The sequence below is a fragment of the Strix aluco genome, chromosome 3, assembly GCF_031877795.1.
Source record: "Strix aluco isolate bStrAlu1 chromosome 3, bStrAlu1.hap1, whole genome shotgun sequence".
Classification (NCBI taxonomy): domain Eukaryota; kingdom Metazoa; phylum Chordata; class Aves; order Strigiformes; family Strigidae; genus Strix; species Strix aluco.
Genome location: NC_133933.1, coordinates 43,101,585 through 43,116,527, shown reverse-complemented (window position 1 = coordinate 43,116,527; position 14,943 = coordinate 43,101,585). Strand labels below are relative to the sequence as shown.

Genomic DNA, 14,943 nt, shown 5'->3' with positions numbered 1-14,943 from the left:
CTAAAAATTAGATTGATTTTTACATATGAGTATGAATACCTTTTTATTCTGACAGAGACTGTTAGGAGATGGCCTGATTCCTGATAAATCACAATTTCATGTCAGAAATCTACATAGTGCCTATGATGTAACATGGTTTGTTTCTATTCATAGAATAAAATTTGCTTTTCTGTGCATATTGTAGGTGAGAACTACATATGTAATCAACTCTGTATATGAATGTATGAACTTAATTTTGCCAAGTTTAGGCAGTTTTGTTGTTCAACCAAAAATAAGAAGGAACTTCTAAGTGTGAATCCACCTTTCTGAAGCACTGTTGATAGGCCACAAGAAAGATGAGTGTTTCATAAGCTAAACTGCTTTTCTGAAAATATAAAAGATTCATTGCTTTGGGACTTTTTGGGGGAGTGTATGATGACATCTTCACTTTATTTGTCTTCTGGGTTTGGTGCATTTGCAACCATGGGACCTTAAAAGCTTTTTCTTTAAATGAAAAAATTAGATTATTGTGAAAGGATGTGATTCCAGATGCTCCAGGGGGACGACTTGTAAAAAGGTATCTTCTTAGTTCATCTCTATTTTTAATGCATTTAACAATACAACATCCCTTGGCAATAAAGTGACAGTACTTCTCTATAGATCAGAAGCTAATGCACAGAGACTGAGAACCCACAATCATTCCAGGACAGCAGCCAAGCAGGGAACTAAATACTGGGGATCCATGCTGATGTTATTACACGTTTGGCAAAATCTCCAGAGCTGGAAACAGAGCATTTTGGTTTTTCTCCCTACCTAAATCACTTCTTGTCTCCTTTCCAGGATCATTCAGCCTGAACTGTCCCTGAAACACCTTGTTTTTCTGTGGCATGTCAGGAAGCATACCACATACCGGGACTGAGGGTCATGTCCACAAAACTGTGCACAAGCTCTTAACACACAGATGTGGAAACCCACATACATGTTCATACATGCAGCTAAAATTTTGCACTAGACCCATTGACTTTAGTTCACTTAGAGAATGGTTTTGAAAAGGAGCATTTTGTTGACAGCCTGTGCTAAGCCCATATACATGTATAACAGAAGAGTAATTTAAATATCATCCCTCAGGATTAGATTTCTTTTGAGCCCACTGAAAGTTCAGCATTTTAAGCTACAGGAGAGAACTGTTCTGTTTCACGTAGAAAAATCCTAAATTAACCCTATGGCAACTATTTTTAAATTGCTGGTTTTGCTATTTGTGTTTTAGAGGATGGGATAGGAAGCAGCATATTGATACTGTTAGAAAAATTATGCCTGTATTGATCAGCCCAGTGACTGATGAGGATGCTTTACAGGGAATCTAGTTTCATTTCTAGGTTGCTATCCCGATGCTAGGACTGCCAGTACTCTGATGGCCAGTTGAGTCTCTGAAGAGGAAAAAGTCTTTCCATAGTACTTTTTCTGGCCATATAAGGCATAATGTTGCCTGGCACTGGTGGGAGTCTTTTTGAATCGTTCTTAGCAAGAGGTCTGAATTGTGTGTGAGGCCGGGGGTTTAAATCGGGGAGAAGAGAAGAAGGGTTAATCTCAATACTGATTAAAATTTGTAATATGCAGCATCTGGGGCTGTTTTGCAATACCTGAAATTTCTGGGTGCAACAGAGTGAGTTAAGGACAGCACAGCAGCTTGTATAGTTTCATTTTACATTTATATTTGTTTTTCCACCTACTGTTACCCTAGTGGTTGTTTTTCAGAAGTGGTGAGCACCTACAGCTTCTCTGGAAAACACCAGGAATTGAGAAAGTTTGGCACCCCTGAGAAAGCAGCACTGATAACTTGCTTTCACTGATTTTGTTTTAGTGTTAAAATATGATTCCATTGATGTTTTGACAAGCAGACTGATCTTTGCACCCAGATGTAACATTTCTTCCTTTCTTATCCTCCTGAAGCCTTTGAAGTTGCGTTGTTCAGGCTGTGGCCATCTAATAAGATAACAATGTTTTCATACAGTAGTTGTGAAAGAAATACCTAGAAAATGCACTCGTAGCCACATGAATGAAATGAATTACATGAAATGTACCAGTGTGGCAGTAAAAAAACCAAAACAAACAAACAAAAAAAAACCACCACAAAATCAACTTGACAGTGATTAAACTTGTCATGGAGTGAGTATTTACAAAATTTCCACAAATAAGTTAGAATGGAAGGTAGAAGTAAAGATTATTTTGAAATAACCTAGGTACAAAAATCATCTGGTAGGACAGAATTTCATTAATATTCTTCAATGGAGGTGTAATATTACTTTATTGAAAATGAGGAAGGGTAAGTACTTGTGCAGGCAGTTACAGTTAGGAAGTTTTCTTTGACCCCATATTGAGATTAAAGAATCATCTCATGTAGTTTCCTAATTTAGATACTTTATGTCACTTGCTTTTAGCCTACCATTTACAATAACTAATTACAAGACTGAAAATCCACTAAATTCTGACTCTGGCTTTAAAAAGCTGCAAAACTAAAATACTACTTTACATATTGTACAGTCCCTTATACTGGCTATTTCTTCACTAGTACAAACGGTGCACAACAATGTGCAAATGATGGGAAATCACTGTCATTTTATAGAAACTAGATGCATACAGCTAACAAAGAGCTTTGAAGCACAGTCAACAGTTGGCAGCAACAGGTATCAGTAGTGTGTAACCTCTTAGATCTCTTTGCTGTCATTTATGTGAGAATGAAATGACACACCAGCAGTCAAACAAATTGTAACCTCAATAATGTAAGTTGCATTTTGCCATATGAAATAAAAGTTCGTAACATGAGCTTTTTATCTGAGTGACAATTAGGGAAACAAGTAAAATCTTAATGTTTTTCCTTATTTGAAAACAATAATTTGAAATTTATTTCAGAAAGCAAAGATAGTGAGACTTTCTCCCGCAACATAAAGTAGTAGCTTTTGGTTGGCATTGCTTGTACACCAAGACTTTTAAAAAGTACTGAGTATGTACTGATTAGTAGCTGATTTGATTGCAGAAATGAAGTCTTCACCTATATGTACTAGGTCTGGAGGCAATGCCTTGTTGAGATCCCCTGTTCTCTTGTATGGCTTGGGTCCTGTAGTTTTGAGTTTACAAGAATTATGCTTCCATATGAAATGCTTACATAGTATCTGAGCTATTTATTGCTTGAATAAAAGAGCCCTGGTACTCGCATGGCAAGTGTATCTGCAGAAAAAAGGTGAGAGTTTGATGCTGTGGTATGAATACTGAATCTGCTAAGCTAGATCCTTTTCAGAGTGAAATTATTCATGTATCTAATGTATTTTATTAGCAAAGGGGTTTGTCTGCTGCTTATAGCTTAACCCAGGATGGTCTTGCTTTTAGTCAGTTTGTCGTACAGTTATGGATTACCACTTTAAAAAAAATCTGGGATCGCTAGAAATAAAACTGTAGACCTTTGCCAAGTAACTGAATAAGGAATACAGCCCACAGAAGAATACACAAACAAAACTCCTCCTTGAGTAGCTCTCTGCATTCAGACCAAAATACTCAATGCAATGAACTTTTCTTCCTAGATCCCAGTTTGCAGTACTTCTGGTTTTGGGGTTTTTATTTACTTCTGTATGCTATGAGTTATTCCAATAGTCAAGCTTAATCAGTTTGCTCTGAGAGCTTGAAGTACAGGACCTTATTTTCATAGCTTTGTCTAATATGTTTATAAAAATATATGCACACATTATATTTGGCAAAAGTATGTATAATGTAAGAATTTTTTTAATATTTTATTAGAAAATGCTGTTTTAAACAGAGAAGAGACAGGTAGTTTAATTAGAGCTTATTTTTTCTTATTTTGCAGCCAGGATATTAAACTTCTTAAAAAAAATTTTGTGAAGCAGAATCACTTTGTATTAATAGTGGTAAAAAGAGAAAAACTAAAATATTTAACAGAGTTTCAATTAACCAACAGTCATTGCTGCATGTCAAAATTTGGTGTCAAAATGCCACCGCATACCTGTATGTCATTTTCAGTTCCTGTACAGTGATTATAAAAGCTCTGGTCAAAAGATTTTGTGAAGGCCAGCAGAGCTGAGTGAGTAAGCTCAGTTACATAGGTGCTCCAAGAGCATCTTTTGTTAATTATCTAACTTAGAATTAAAAAAGTGTTCAATGTTTCAATAGGATCCTTTATGCAGGTCTTTTTTGTGACACAGAACTGTTTGCAGTGCAGCCTGGTGCAAGCCTACATTTTTCCTCCTGTGGTTCAAGTCGAGCAGAGGCTTGACTTGTGGTCAGCTGTATTAGCCACAGTTCCCGCATTAACTTCCAATTTAGATAATGTATTCTGCCTTTTTAAATTCCTCATGCCTCCTAAAAACTGGGATGGAAAACTTCAAGTCTTGCATGGCAGCTAAGCCCCTCTGCTTGGATGTTTAGTTAACGGGAGATGGATCTAATACAAACAGTTTGTATATTGCTTTGAAATCTTTCTAAATGAAATTTATGGTAGAAAAATACGTTTACAGTTGTTTTAATTCAATGAGATTTTATTTGTAGCAAGATGGACCCTATTCTTACATGACAGCCTTACAGTAATGACATTTTTGTGACTGAAAATAAGAAAAATAAAATGTGGTGATGTTTGCATTAAATATTTTTGAGCTGCAGTTGAGAATATGGTAGAAAAGAATGTGTAAATACTGTTTTATGCAGAATTCCATATGTTTGTATTTGCATTTTAACAATAAACTGTATCTTGATTAGGAGGCATAGCTTTGTAGGTCCTTTGCAGAACAAAACAAAAACCTTAATTACGTGACTCGTGAAATTCAGAGGCAGGTGAAATATTCTAAGTATGAATTACATATCGTGTAGAAAGGACATTCTTAAAAATACGGTCTATGGCTTTTGTCATGACAGAAGAGTAACACTAGCCACACTGATTTTATTGTAAAATCAAAAGCCCTTGCTCCCCCTTTTTAAGCAAAAGAAGATGTTGAGAATAGAGAACATCTGTGCTGTGCCATGTCACTTAGTTCTTTGTACATTTAGAAGTAAATCCTGAAACATAGCCACGTAGGCTGGCAGGGAAAGTCATCATTGTAGCAAGATATTCCTCTGCAAACCTTTTATGTAACTGTAATCACTGAAACACATGTAACACACTGAAACAGTAAACACTGTTTCCACATAATCCTGTCAAAGATAGCCCTCGGTTTTAAGGTTGGAGAAGACAGAGCTTGTGACACAGTCATTCAAAAACTACCAAGAGCCAACAGACCAAATGAAGTCTCAGTTTGAAATGACTACTTGCAGAACAGACCCCTACGGACTAATCTTAGGGCAGACTGGTACAAACGCCCCACCGTCCCTGAGTGACATTCCCGCCAAGTGCAGCCCGAGCCACTTGTGAACACACGTGCCAGGCAACAGCTAGCCTGCTGCGTGCGTGGTGCGGGAGGAGCCATTGATCCTCTTTATGAAAGCAGCGCCGTACACAGAAGCTTAAAATAATCTACTCTTTTAAAGGACTTAATTTCATCTCCGCCCTTCCAAAGAAATAAGTCAAATTAATTCACTCCTACATGATCTCCCTTCCTTGTCACAAGGAAGCATAAGTGTTGATTTTCTGACTGGCCTGATAAATTTTCATGGCAATTCTGCAAGGTTAATTTAACATTACTAGTAGAAACTTCACCCCAGTGCACTTGTCTGTTGTGATGAGACGCTTGCGGGCTACTATTTCTGGTTCATTTGTACCAAATAGTGGTCCTCCATATGTTGACTTAAACAATTTCTTTCTACCACCTCCACACTTTCACTACTTTGTAAGTACTTCATTGCATTGTTTCATTAAATAATCCATTCAAGCTCTTGAGCAGATAAGCAAAAGGGAAAGTGAACATCAAAAGGGGAAGTGTGGCAGAGATCACTTTTATCCTCTCAGTTGTGGTTTGGGGAGAAATTGTTACAGTAGGCATATACCCACAGTGACCAATTCTGAGTTGTTCAGGGCAATGTTATTTGGCCAGTTGAGGGCTATACCATACTGCCAGACTGGAGACCTGCAAATGTAATTGCCACATTTACCAGTTAAAAAGTTGCAAACACCAATGCCATAGTTGGGACTGTGCCTATCTGATTGTGCTCTGCGTTTGGCTGTGCTCGATGCACTGTCTCTCCGATTGCAGCATGCATCCATGCATTATATAAGCATGTAGCATGAAGCAAGTTTACAGGCATAAATTAGGAAGTCACTTGTTTTCTGTTTTTCTACGGCTCTTAATATTGCAATGCAAACGAGTTTTTATTCATGGTCTTCTAACTGAGATTATGGGGGGAGTTAGACAGTCAGTTGTCTGCAGCTACAGTGTTACCTGGAAAGTTGCTTTTTCTCCACTTCTGGTTTTTGTGAAAATTACAGGCATTTGGGGTTGTCTCCTACATAGGTGAATTGCAAACTCAGTTGCAAATGTGATCTGTTTTCTTATTTGTAGCACAAATGTATACAGATCACTTTGCAACTTAACAAATGTTATTGCTGATCTACAGAATAAGTTTTAAAAATGCTACTCATTTATGAAGAGATGACTAAGGCTTTTTTGCAGGTAAAGATGATCTCAAGATTAAAAAGGGCATGTCTAAATGTGCTTGCTGTTTTAATTTCTGTTTATTTCTAGCACACCGGGAACTGCTTGCTTAGGAAAGCATTTTTCTCCTGATACTTCCCCTACTTTCGTTTCTTTAATAACTAGGAAATTACAGACTGCTCAGGCTGCTGTAACGTCCTAGTATGGCTTAGCATATACTCTTGCAGCTGAGAAGTTTCCGTTTATTGACTTGTTGACAGTATCACTGTGCAAACTGTCTGGGTGACCAGCCTGTAGGGAAGGATTTTTGAACTACAGCTCTATCCAGCGAGCTTATTACAAAGTGGAGCTGGAATCTATCCAGAGCACTGAAGCTTTCTTTTTCCCGGGTCTTACCTCTTTTTTGGTTTGGTGGCCCTGCTGTAGCTTGTTGTCCACCCTGGGAAACCAATTGCAATGCTGGAAGATTAATCTCACAATAAGTATTTGATAGTCTCTCCCAGATTATATCTTTGGAGAGGCAGAAGTGTGTCATTGACTTCTTACTGCCCTCTGATAATGGTGGTTTTGATGTGAACCCTCCTCACCACTGCCCCAACCCACATGATTTAATAATGTGAGCTTACAAAGAAACTGTTGCAGTGAATACAAAGTATGATCCAAACAGTAAACGTATGTGTATTTAACTCTGATAGCAATTAAGGGCAAGTAGTGTCAGCAGACAGGAGAATGATACTGCAGCTGTCCTACATGTTAAGGAGTTGATGTATTCAAGAAGGAGGTTTCACAAGTGCTGCAATGTTTAAGAAAAGAAGAGTGGAAGCCATTTTTTAACTGTTTATCTCATTTCCTCCTTAAAGTCATTCTACATAGATCTCATGCTTGGATTTCTCACATCTCTTGTGCCACTCACTGTCTTTCCTGATAGATTGCCCCAGCAGAAGGATTGGTGTCTATACTAAAGAAGAGAGATGACAGGGAAGGAAAAACAATTGCTCAAGTCCAGCAAAGGCAAACAAAGAGAAGAGTGAGATTCCAAGAAATGGAAGATACATTGGATCAAGGTAATTTAAAGCTGTTAATTCAGGGGTTGCACTCTTGGATGCAAATGATATTGATCTTTTTATTCACAAGAGTAAAGCAGGAGTTCATTGTACATACTGTCTTGGCTTTTTAAAACTTGATTAAGTAATAAGTGAAGGTGATTGATCAAAGATTATTCTATACTAGGTTTGGGTAACAAGGCTACAGAAGGATACAATAAGTACACTTTTGTTTTAAAGCTTGGTGGAGACTGAAGCCACAGGTTTTTTCCTTTGGCTGAATGATTTGCGAGTGACATCTAATGGACGTCCTTTCATTAACGTTTAGAACTTAGAGATGGGAGGTGCAGGCTTTCTCCCTAAATCTAATCCATGTAGGTAAAGAGGGATGCAAAAGGAACAAGTCTCTTGTGCTTTATCCACAAGTAGCTTTTCAACCCTTTCTAGTAGATCATGGGATTGAAGGGTGTCAGATTTTAACCTTGCTTTATAATCAAACATCCATATACATTTGCTAGCTGTCACTAAATTTGGCTAGACACCTTACTGCCTCTTTGATGGGCTAAATAGCCTCATAAGAAATACAGTATATTATTTTGTGATGCTCTTCTTGGAGTTTAAGATCTCTGTTATTCAAACAAAAGAGATGATAAGAAAAATACTTTGGGTTACTGATGATAGTACTTTCTATATCTACTGTGTGCACCAGCCACTAAATGGTGTTAATGGAGGTCTTTAGAACTTAAAAGTGTATTAAGTGTGTTTCATACACTGAAAAGAAAATCCATTCACTGCCCAAAAGGGAGCTTATCCCATCTTTTTCTTGAAATTATTTTAAACCAATTTATCTTTTAAATCAAATTTCAATTAGAGTTTCTTCTATGACTTTTTTTCCCCAGGGATTTAGTGATTCAAAAGGAAAGTTGTTGGTTTATTATTATTATTACTATTATTTTTTAAATCTTATTTCAAACACACAGAAAAAGTCTTTGAATCTTTCTTCTTCTTTTTTTCTTCTTTTTCCCTGTTTATTCTCCTTGATGCAAAGTGAGGGGAGTTTAGAAATTTTCTTAGAGCCTCTTCAGTCCGACAGAAGACACAGGTATTGTTCATGCATACAAGTTACCAAGGACAAGTGAGGTTGTGAAAATGTAGCAGCACCTCTGCAACCTCTTTATTGCTCTTAGTCTGGAATAAACAATCATGCAAAGAGTTACCACAGAATAACTGAGATGTGAAATAACCCTTCACATTAGCCTACCCTGAAGGTTTTGTCTCTATCCTTACAGTCAAAATGTGAGAGTAAACACAAACAGTTCACGGTGGCACAGTCAATGGCAGTACAAATGATGCAAGAATGTTTCCATTTGTTTTAGTTTCAAAGCTTTCATTTCATTTCAGCTATTTCCATGAAGGAAGACTTTGGTTGTGGGACATTCTCATAGTTAAGTGATATCAGCAAGGACAGGTACATAGGTTGCAGAAATGTAGCTGTATAATTATTTGGGTTTCTGAAAAGAGTAGGTAGAGAAACATACAGTTCCTGGTATGTAGTATGGTCACTTTGACACAGTGAGCATTATTAAGTGTTTTTGCCTCCTGACCCATTCATGGTAAAAAACGTATCTCAGATTTTCTCACACGCATTCACGTTGCTTTGTATATCATCCTTTTTCACCTCTTTTGCTCTTATTTTACAGATGAAGTAGCTGGTGGATCCTGTATTTTGCTGATCCTGCTGTGCATAGCAACTGTTTTCCTTAGCATTGGAGGAACTGCATTGTACTGCACCTTTGGTGACATGGAATCCCCTGTATGTACTGATTTTGCAGCCAACATGGATTTCTATTATACCCAGATATTGCGGCGTATGGAAGAACTTAAACACTGGATAGCCTTCTCATAGTTGAAATGAGCGGAGACAGCACATTGAGAGCTCACCAATGGTTGCTGGAGAGGGTAAAAAAAAACCTGTGATTTGAAGTTCTCTAACACTTGCCACCTGCAGGTGATGTGTATTTGATTATGTACTTACACTTTTACTTAGAAATCAAGAAAATTCTAGTTTAGCAACCAGGGGGCAAAATGTTCACATCTTAAACTGTAGCAGTGTGGTATGGGAGAATATAAAGTTATTCTCTTCACCCTTTTGAGAGTAGGCAAGTAGCTTTTCAACAACTCAAGCAAGTGAAGAAGAAAGAAGAAAATCAACTGTCTTCTGTATGCTCTCCCATTGCCACACGTTGTGTAAGCAATCTCTGGAAGCTTAGTAAAAGGACAGCTTTAATTTACAGCTGTTTGTGCAAAGGTGTTGCCTCCAGCTATCATGCAATAAGTCTGTGTTTTATGGAAATATTATTTTTCTTCTAAGTCTTACTATTTTTCTCCATTTTAATTCTCCTGGTGAGCCATGTAATTGTTTGGGTGGAGTGAGAAGAGTGCAGCGGCATTCACGGAGCCCTCATTTGGTGATTAAAAGGCTGACCCTGTATCTTACAGCTTACAATGAATATCATGAGTGAGATAAATCTGCTGGCAGATTTCACTAAATTTCCTGGAACTTTACTCCCAATATTTTATCGGCTGTTTTAGAAATGGAAGGTTAAAAAGAAATCATTGGTCTCATTAAACACAGAAACAAAAGTAAGATGTTTAGAAAATTGCTCTTGTTAAATAGTAAAGTGGCTTTGGACAATTCTAAAGCACCTGGTAGCAGGTGTGGGGCTAACGGGGTTTTCTGTCCAGCTATGTCACTGACCTGCAGTAATCACTTTGTGCCTCAGTTTCTCCTCCATAAATGGGGAATAATGATCCTTGTCTTTGTCTGTGAATATTTATTGTAATTAGGGCTCATGTCTGATTCATCCCAGATGAGTGCACAGGATCACTGAACTGTGTGGCTGCAGCCTCTCTCTATGAGTGAATGCTTATATAACGTGGGACTGATCCAACAGAAGAAATTCAGAGGCTCACTGCAGATTCGTGGCATGTTAGTAGGCCAGGGCACTCGTTTCAGCAGATAAATCCCATTTGCATCTATTTGCCCTGCAGTTCTGAAACCTGTTTTGTAAAATCGGTTCTTTTTCTATCAGCTATACAAACAAATCTAAATGAGTACAAAGAGTCATTTTAAATGGGTATTTCTATCACTTGGTGCTCAGCCCTCCCTGTGTGGTATGTGAGAGAAACACTGACATGACTGTGAAGGTGAGAATTAGATACACGGGCCTTTGGCCCACACTCTGGTCAAAATGTGGCAACTGTTCTTGCACAGAACATAATGGCCTATCCCTGCCGAAGGTGTTAGTGTGAAACGATTCCTTTACACCTCAGGAAACAGCATTTTTGAGGGGTCCACTTCACTCGGTGATTTCCTGCGTACTAACTGTATGATGCAGTGTGTTCAGGTTTAGAATATTATTTTGTAAAATACTATGAAGTGAAATCTTCAAGATATTGCTCAAAATTATATCACTAAATTATCATGCTTTCTGGCATTTGCAAGCAAATTGTCCCTCTAGTGAGCTTGATTGTTCCTAAGGCACTGTTATACTTAACGGGTTTTTAAAGTGAAAGTTAAGATCACGGGTTTTTTTTCTAGAGTAAATTGCATGTATGATTTCTCTTTTTGTTTTCTCTGCGGAGGCTTAGTTTATTTATACCTTAGGGAGCCTCATGTGCAGCTTCATATTAAACCAGAAAATATTAAATGCCCAAAGTAATGAAAACTTTTGATTTTAGAATGAAAGTTGAGAATGGGAGTTTGGTATATTTTTTGTTTGTTGTCCTCAGAGTATTGTAATGCTGGGCTAATCTAAAGGAGAAAGGGAAAGACACTTTTGTATTTTAAAGTGTTACTGGCTGGTTCAGTTTATTATTTGAAGTCTGGGTTTGTTTATTTATTTAGTTTTTCTTTTAAAGAGAATCTTAATTTTCTTTTTGGTATTTTACTCACAGAGTAATTAAAAAGCATGCGTTCAGTTAAAATATGTATTTATAGTGACTATGTAGTTAAAATATATTTTGGGTTTCTGTAACGTTGCATTGAGTCTTTCAGGATATTAAGTTTATTCCTAAAGAGACAACTGTTGATTTCAGGTTAAAAAAAATCTTTTTAACTTTTTGTGCACTTCATCACCAAAAAGATCAAGAGGTATATATAGAACTATTTATTCAAAAGTATATCAGATATGGAGATCAAAGATCCCCTACTTCTAGGTTCATTTAATTAAAACTATTTTAAAATAATTATTTTATTTAAAACTGTAAAGTTATTTAAAGTCAAAGCAATTTTTAATAAGCAGTTCAGTTTAAAATCAGTGGTCCAAATCCTGGTACGTCCGCTTTGTGCTATGTTCCCAGTGCAAAGACTCACTAGTAGCAGCAGAACTGCCTACAAGACGATCACGAAGAGGTTGGGCACCACTTTACCAACACGTACCCAATGAAAAATGAGCAGCCGAGCATTCTGTGTAGCTCAGCTACCTTACACTTGTGTTGTGATTTGGAGCATCTCTCCAGCCTTCCCAGCCTATGCCAAGGTACCACATCTGCGACGTCTCTCAGGATTTGCGGGAGCAGAAGGGGCACATACGCACAGGCTGCCCGGCTCCTGATCTGAGCTGTTTACTCCTCAGTTGCAACCAAGTGGTTGAATCTGGATATAATTTCTGTTGGCATTCCTTTATAAAAAGCTGATGGTACTAATTCTTGCTTTATATGACAATTCTGTTAGTGCAAATAGTTTGCATGGTCTGTAGTACATTATCAAACTTGCAGCTATCAATATAACAAAACTTGCTTTGTGTTAAACTCCAAAGAGTGTGCAGCTAGGCCTGATGTTGGCCTTCCTATATGCTTTGTTCTCTTTAGACTGCTGGTGACATTGCTTCCACCTGGGTGACCTTAAGGGTTAGGATCTTAGAGTCAGGTAAATCCAAGCTAAAAGAAATAGTTGATTTGAAAATTATTCCTCGTTTGATTATTTTGAGGTAAAATAATACTGAGCAACAGCTAAGATTGTTTTAAGGAGAAAGAAAATAGAGGAAAAAGGCTTTCCCCCCTCACACCCTTTGTGTATTTTAAAGCCCTTTGTGTATAAGTTTTTATTTATTCTGTTTCCTTCCCTGCCACTGTCTTTATGGCTGTTCTGCTTGGCAGTAGGGGCAACATACTATGCCAGCGTAAAACCTTTTGTAGTTGGTAGGAAAATTCAGGGAATGGTTCAGTACTTCACAGTAGTTAAAAGTCGTTTCTTAAAATATGACTGGATTTCAGGCTGATAGTGTACCTCCAAAGAAGTTGTGGCCACTTAATCGCCTGCAGCACCCTACTAGAAACCCCCCCCTTCCAGTTTATTCTTTGAGCATAATTATTTTGAAGAGATTCTCACAATAGAGCAAAACCAACAAGACTTTTGATGTAGATTCAACATACGCTGCCAAAAAGAGCTTTCTGATGACATAATTAACACCCTCACCTCAAATAGCCTCGACTACACCAAGAAAAGCACTCTGCTGTAGCGTAGCCACACTATACTACAGGCTTGTTTTCAAAACAGTGTCAGTAAGGAAGCAGATATTCCACAGCCCAGATATGCCAGCAGAATTTTGTAATCTAGACACAGCCCATGTTTTAAAACTTTTCCAGTATCTTTGCTTTCATAATTGGAAATGTATAGCCCTAGTGACAAGCAGTAGGAAGTAGTCTAAGGAAAAGGGAAACTCTTGTTTAGGGTTTTCAGGAGTGAAGGGCAAGCTTTGAACTATCAAATAAGCAGAGTAGATTGGAAGTCCAGATTCTTGTGTGACTGGGTACTATTCCACTCAATAATTTAAGGGGATGTTACCCTCCTAAGAAAACACGTTTGCCTACTTTGTACTGTAATGTAAAACCAAGACCATCTGAAAGGACTAATAACTATTTGTAACAAATTTAACTTAAGCTTCCTTTAGCAAAAGGAGTAAATAATTGTGTTTGAAACTGTCACTCAAGCTTGTAATTTAAATACTGTAGTAAAAAAATAAAAACTGTCCCAAAGAAAATATATGAACCTTTTTGGGTGCTGTGATTTCTAAATGTATAAAAAGACTGAGAAGATTTTCTGTGAAATTCAAGTAAATGAGCAGTAGCTCTGATAAGAATTTCATGGTCAAACCCAAACCAGGATGGAAAATAAGGGTGAAACACATAAGATTTGGTTTGGGTTTTGGTGTCATGTATTTTTCCTGGGTGGGTTGGTTTCTTCTAATAGCTAAACAAAACCCCAGCTTCTACACAGACCCTGGTTCCTCTAGACAGGTGGGTTTAAAGTACTAAAATGTGGCCTTACTGCATCATTCTGAAAACAAATTGACAGCTGTCAAGTTTCAGAATTCCTAGTAACTGGGTGGGTGACCTGGATAGTGGTCACAGGCCAGTCTGCTCTTTGAGTTCAACTAAATAAATAAAAAAAAAATTCCAACTCAACCCAGCATCCTCTGATTTGAACAGGAACATGCCAACTCAACATTTTGCAACATCGCCCTCCTCCCTTGGCTCTTACCCCAAAAGACAGAATGAGGCCAACCAGAATTTTAGACTGCTAAAAAGATAGTGAAATCCAAAGAGAAAAAGAGGCAGGTTTATACATTTTGTTTTGGTTTTGTTATCTTTGTGTTGTTTTCAAATTGTTCTTCACAGTCAGAAAAAGTGAGAACTACAATGAAAGGGGAGAAAAAATAAGAGATTTTCATACAACTTCACTGAAACTTGTGAGATGACATCTCACAGCAGCAAACTAAATTGTAACATAGTATCTGGCAACCTGGAGGTGCAGCCTAAGAGTGGTCCTTATGTGAAGTAAATTGCTGCTGTAAACAGTTCTTCTGTGAAGACTGACATCTGGGTTCAGGAAGACAAGCAGCTGATGTTCCACTTCCAAGTCTTGATCTGGCTCCTGACTGGAACCATTTGTAATCTTGAGGAACCTGGATGGGCTTCCAGAACTGGTCAGTAAACTCTTTAGCCCAAAGGACAGGCTTTGCCTTAGGCTTCAGCTTTGTAGACACAGCTGTGCTGATTCAGTACTACTACAGACTGAGTTACCTGAATCTGTCAGTCACCCCTTTCATTCCTCGGTTCTTCTCAACAACCTTCTCACGAACAGTCTTCTACCCCCACCTTTATGAGGAGCTGCTGCAGTCTCTAGCCATGTCTTCATCCCAATGAGTCCCTTTTCATTCTGTCTCCCTCCCCCCTTACCATTTCTTTCCCAGGATGAAATAGCATCTGTTCTATCATTCATAGGATCATAAGGTAGCTGAGTTAGGAAGAGACCTCAGAAAGTCTGTAGT

General features: G+C 37.9%; 1 protein-coding gene across 11 annotated transcripts in view; it reads left to right on the top strand.

The window, feature by feature from the left end:
• CNST (consortin, connexin sorting protein) overlaps positions 1-13,655 on the top strand; it is a 52,894-nt gene extending 39,239 nt beyond the window's left edge. For all 11 annotated transcript variants that reach the window (XM_074818333.1, XM_074818332.1, XM_074818322.1 and 8 more), the window contains 2 exons: positions 7,495-7,630; positions 9,310-13,655. In XM_074818333.1, coding sequence (XP_074674434.1) covers positions 7,495-7,630; positions 9,310-9,515 — 342 coding nt within the window. In that variant the 3' untranslated portion in view covers positions 9,516-13,655. The remainder of the gene's footprint in view (positions 1-7,494; positions 7,631-9,309) is intronic.
• Positions 13,656-14,943: the final 1,288 nt, after the last annotated feature.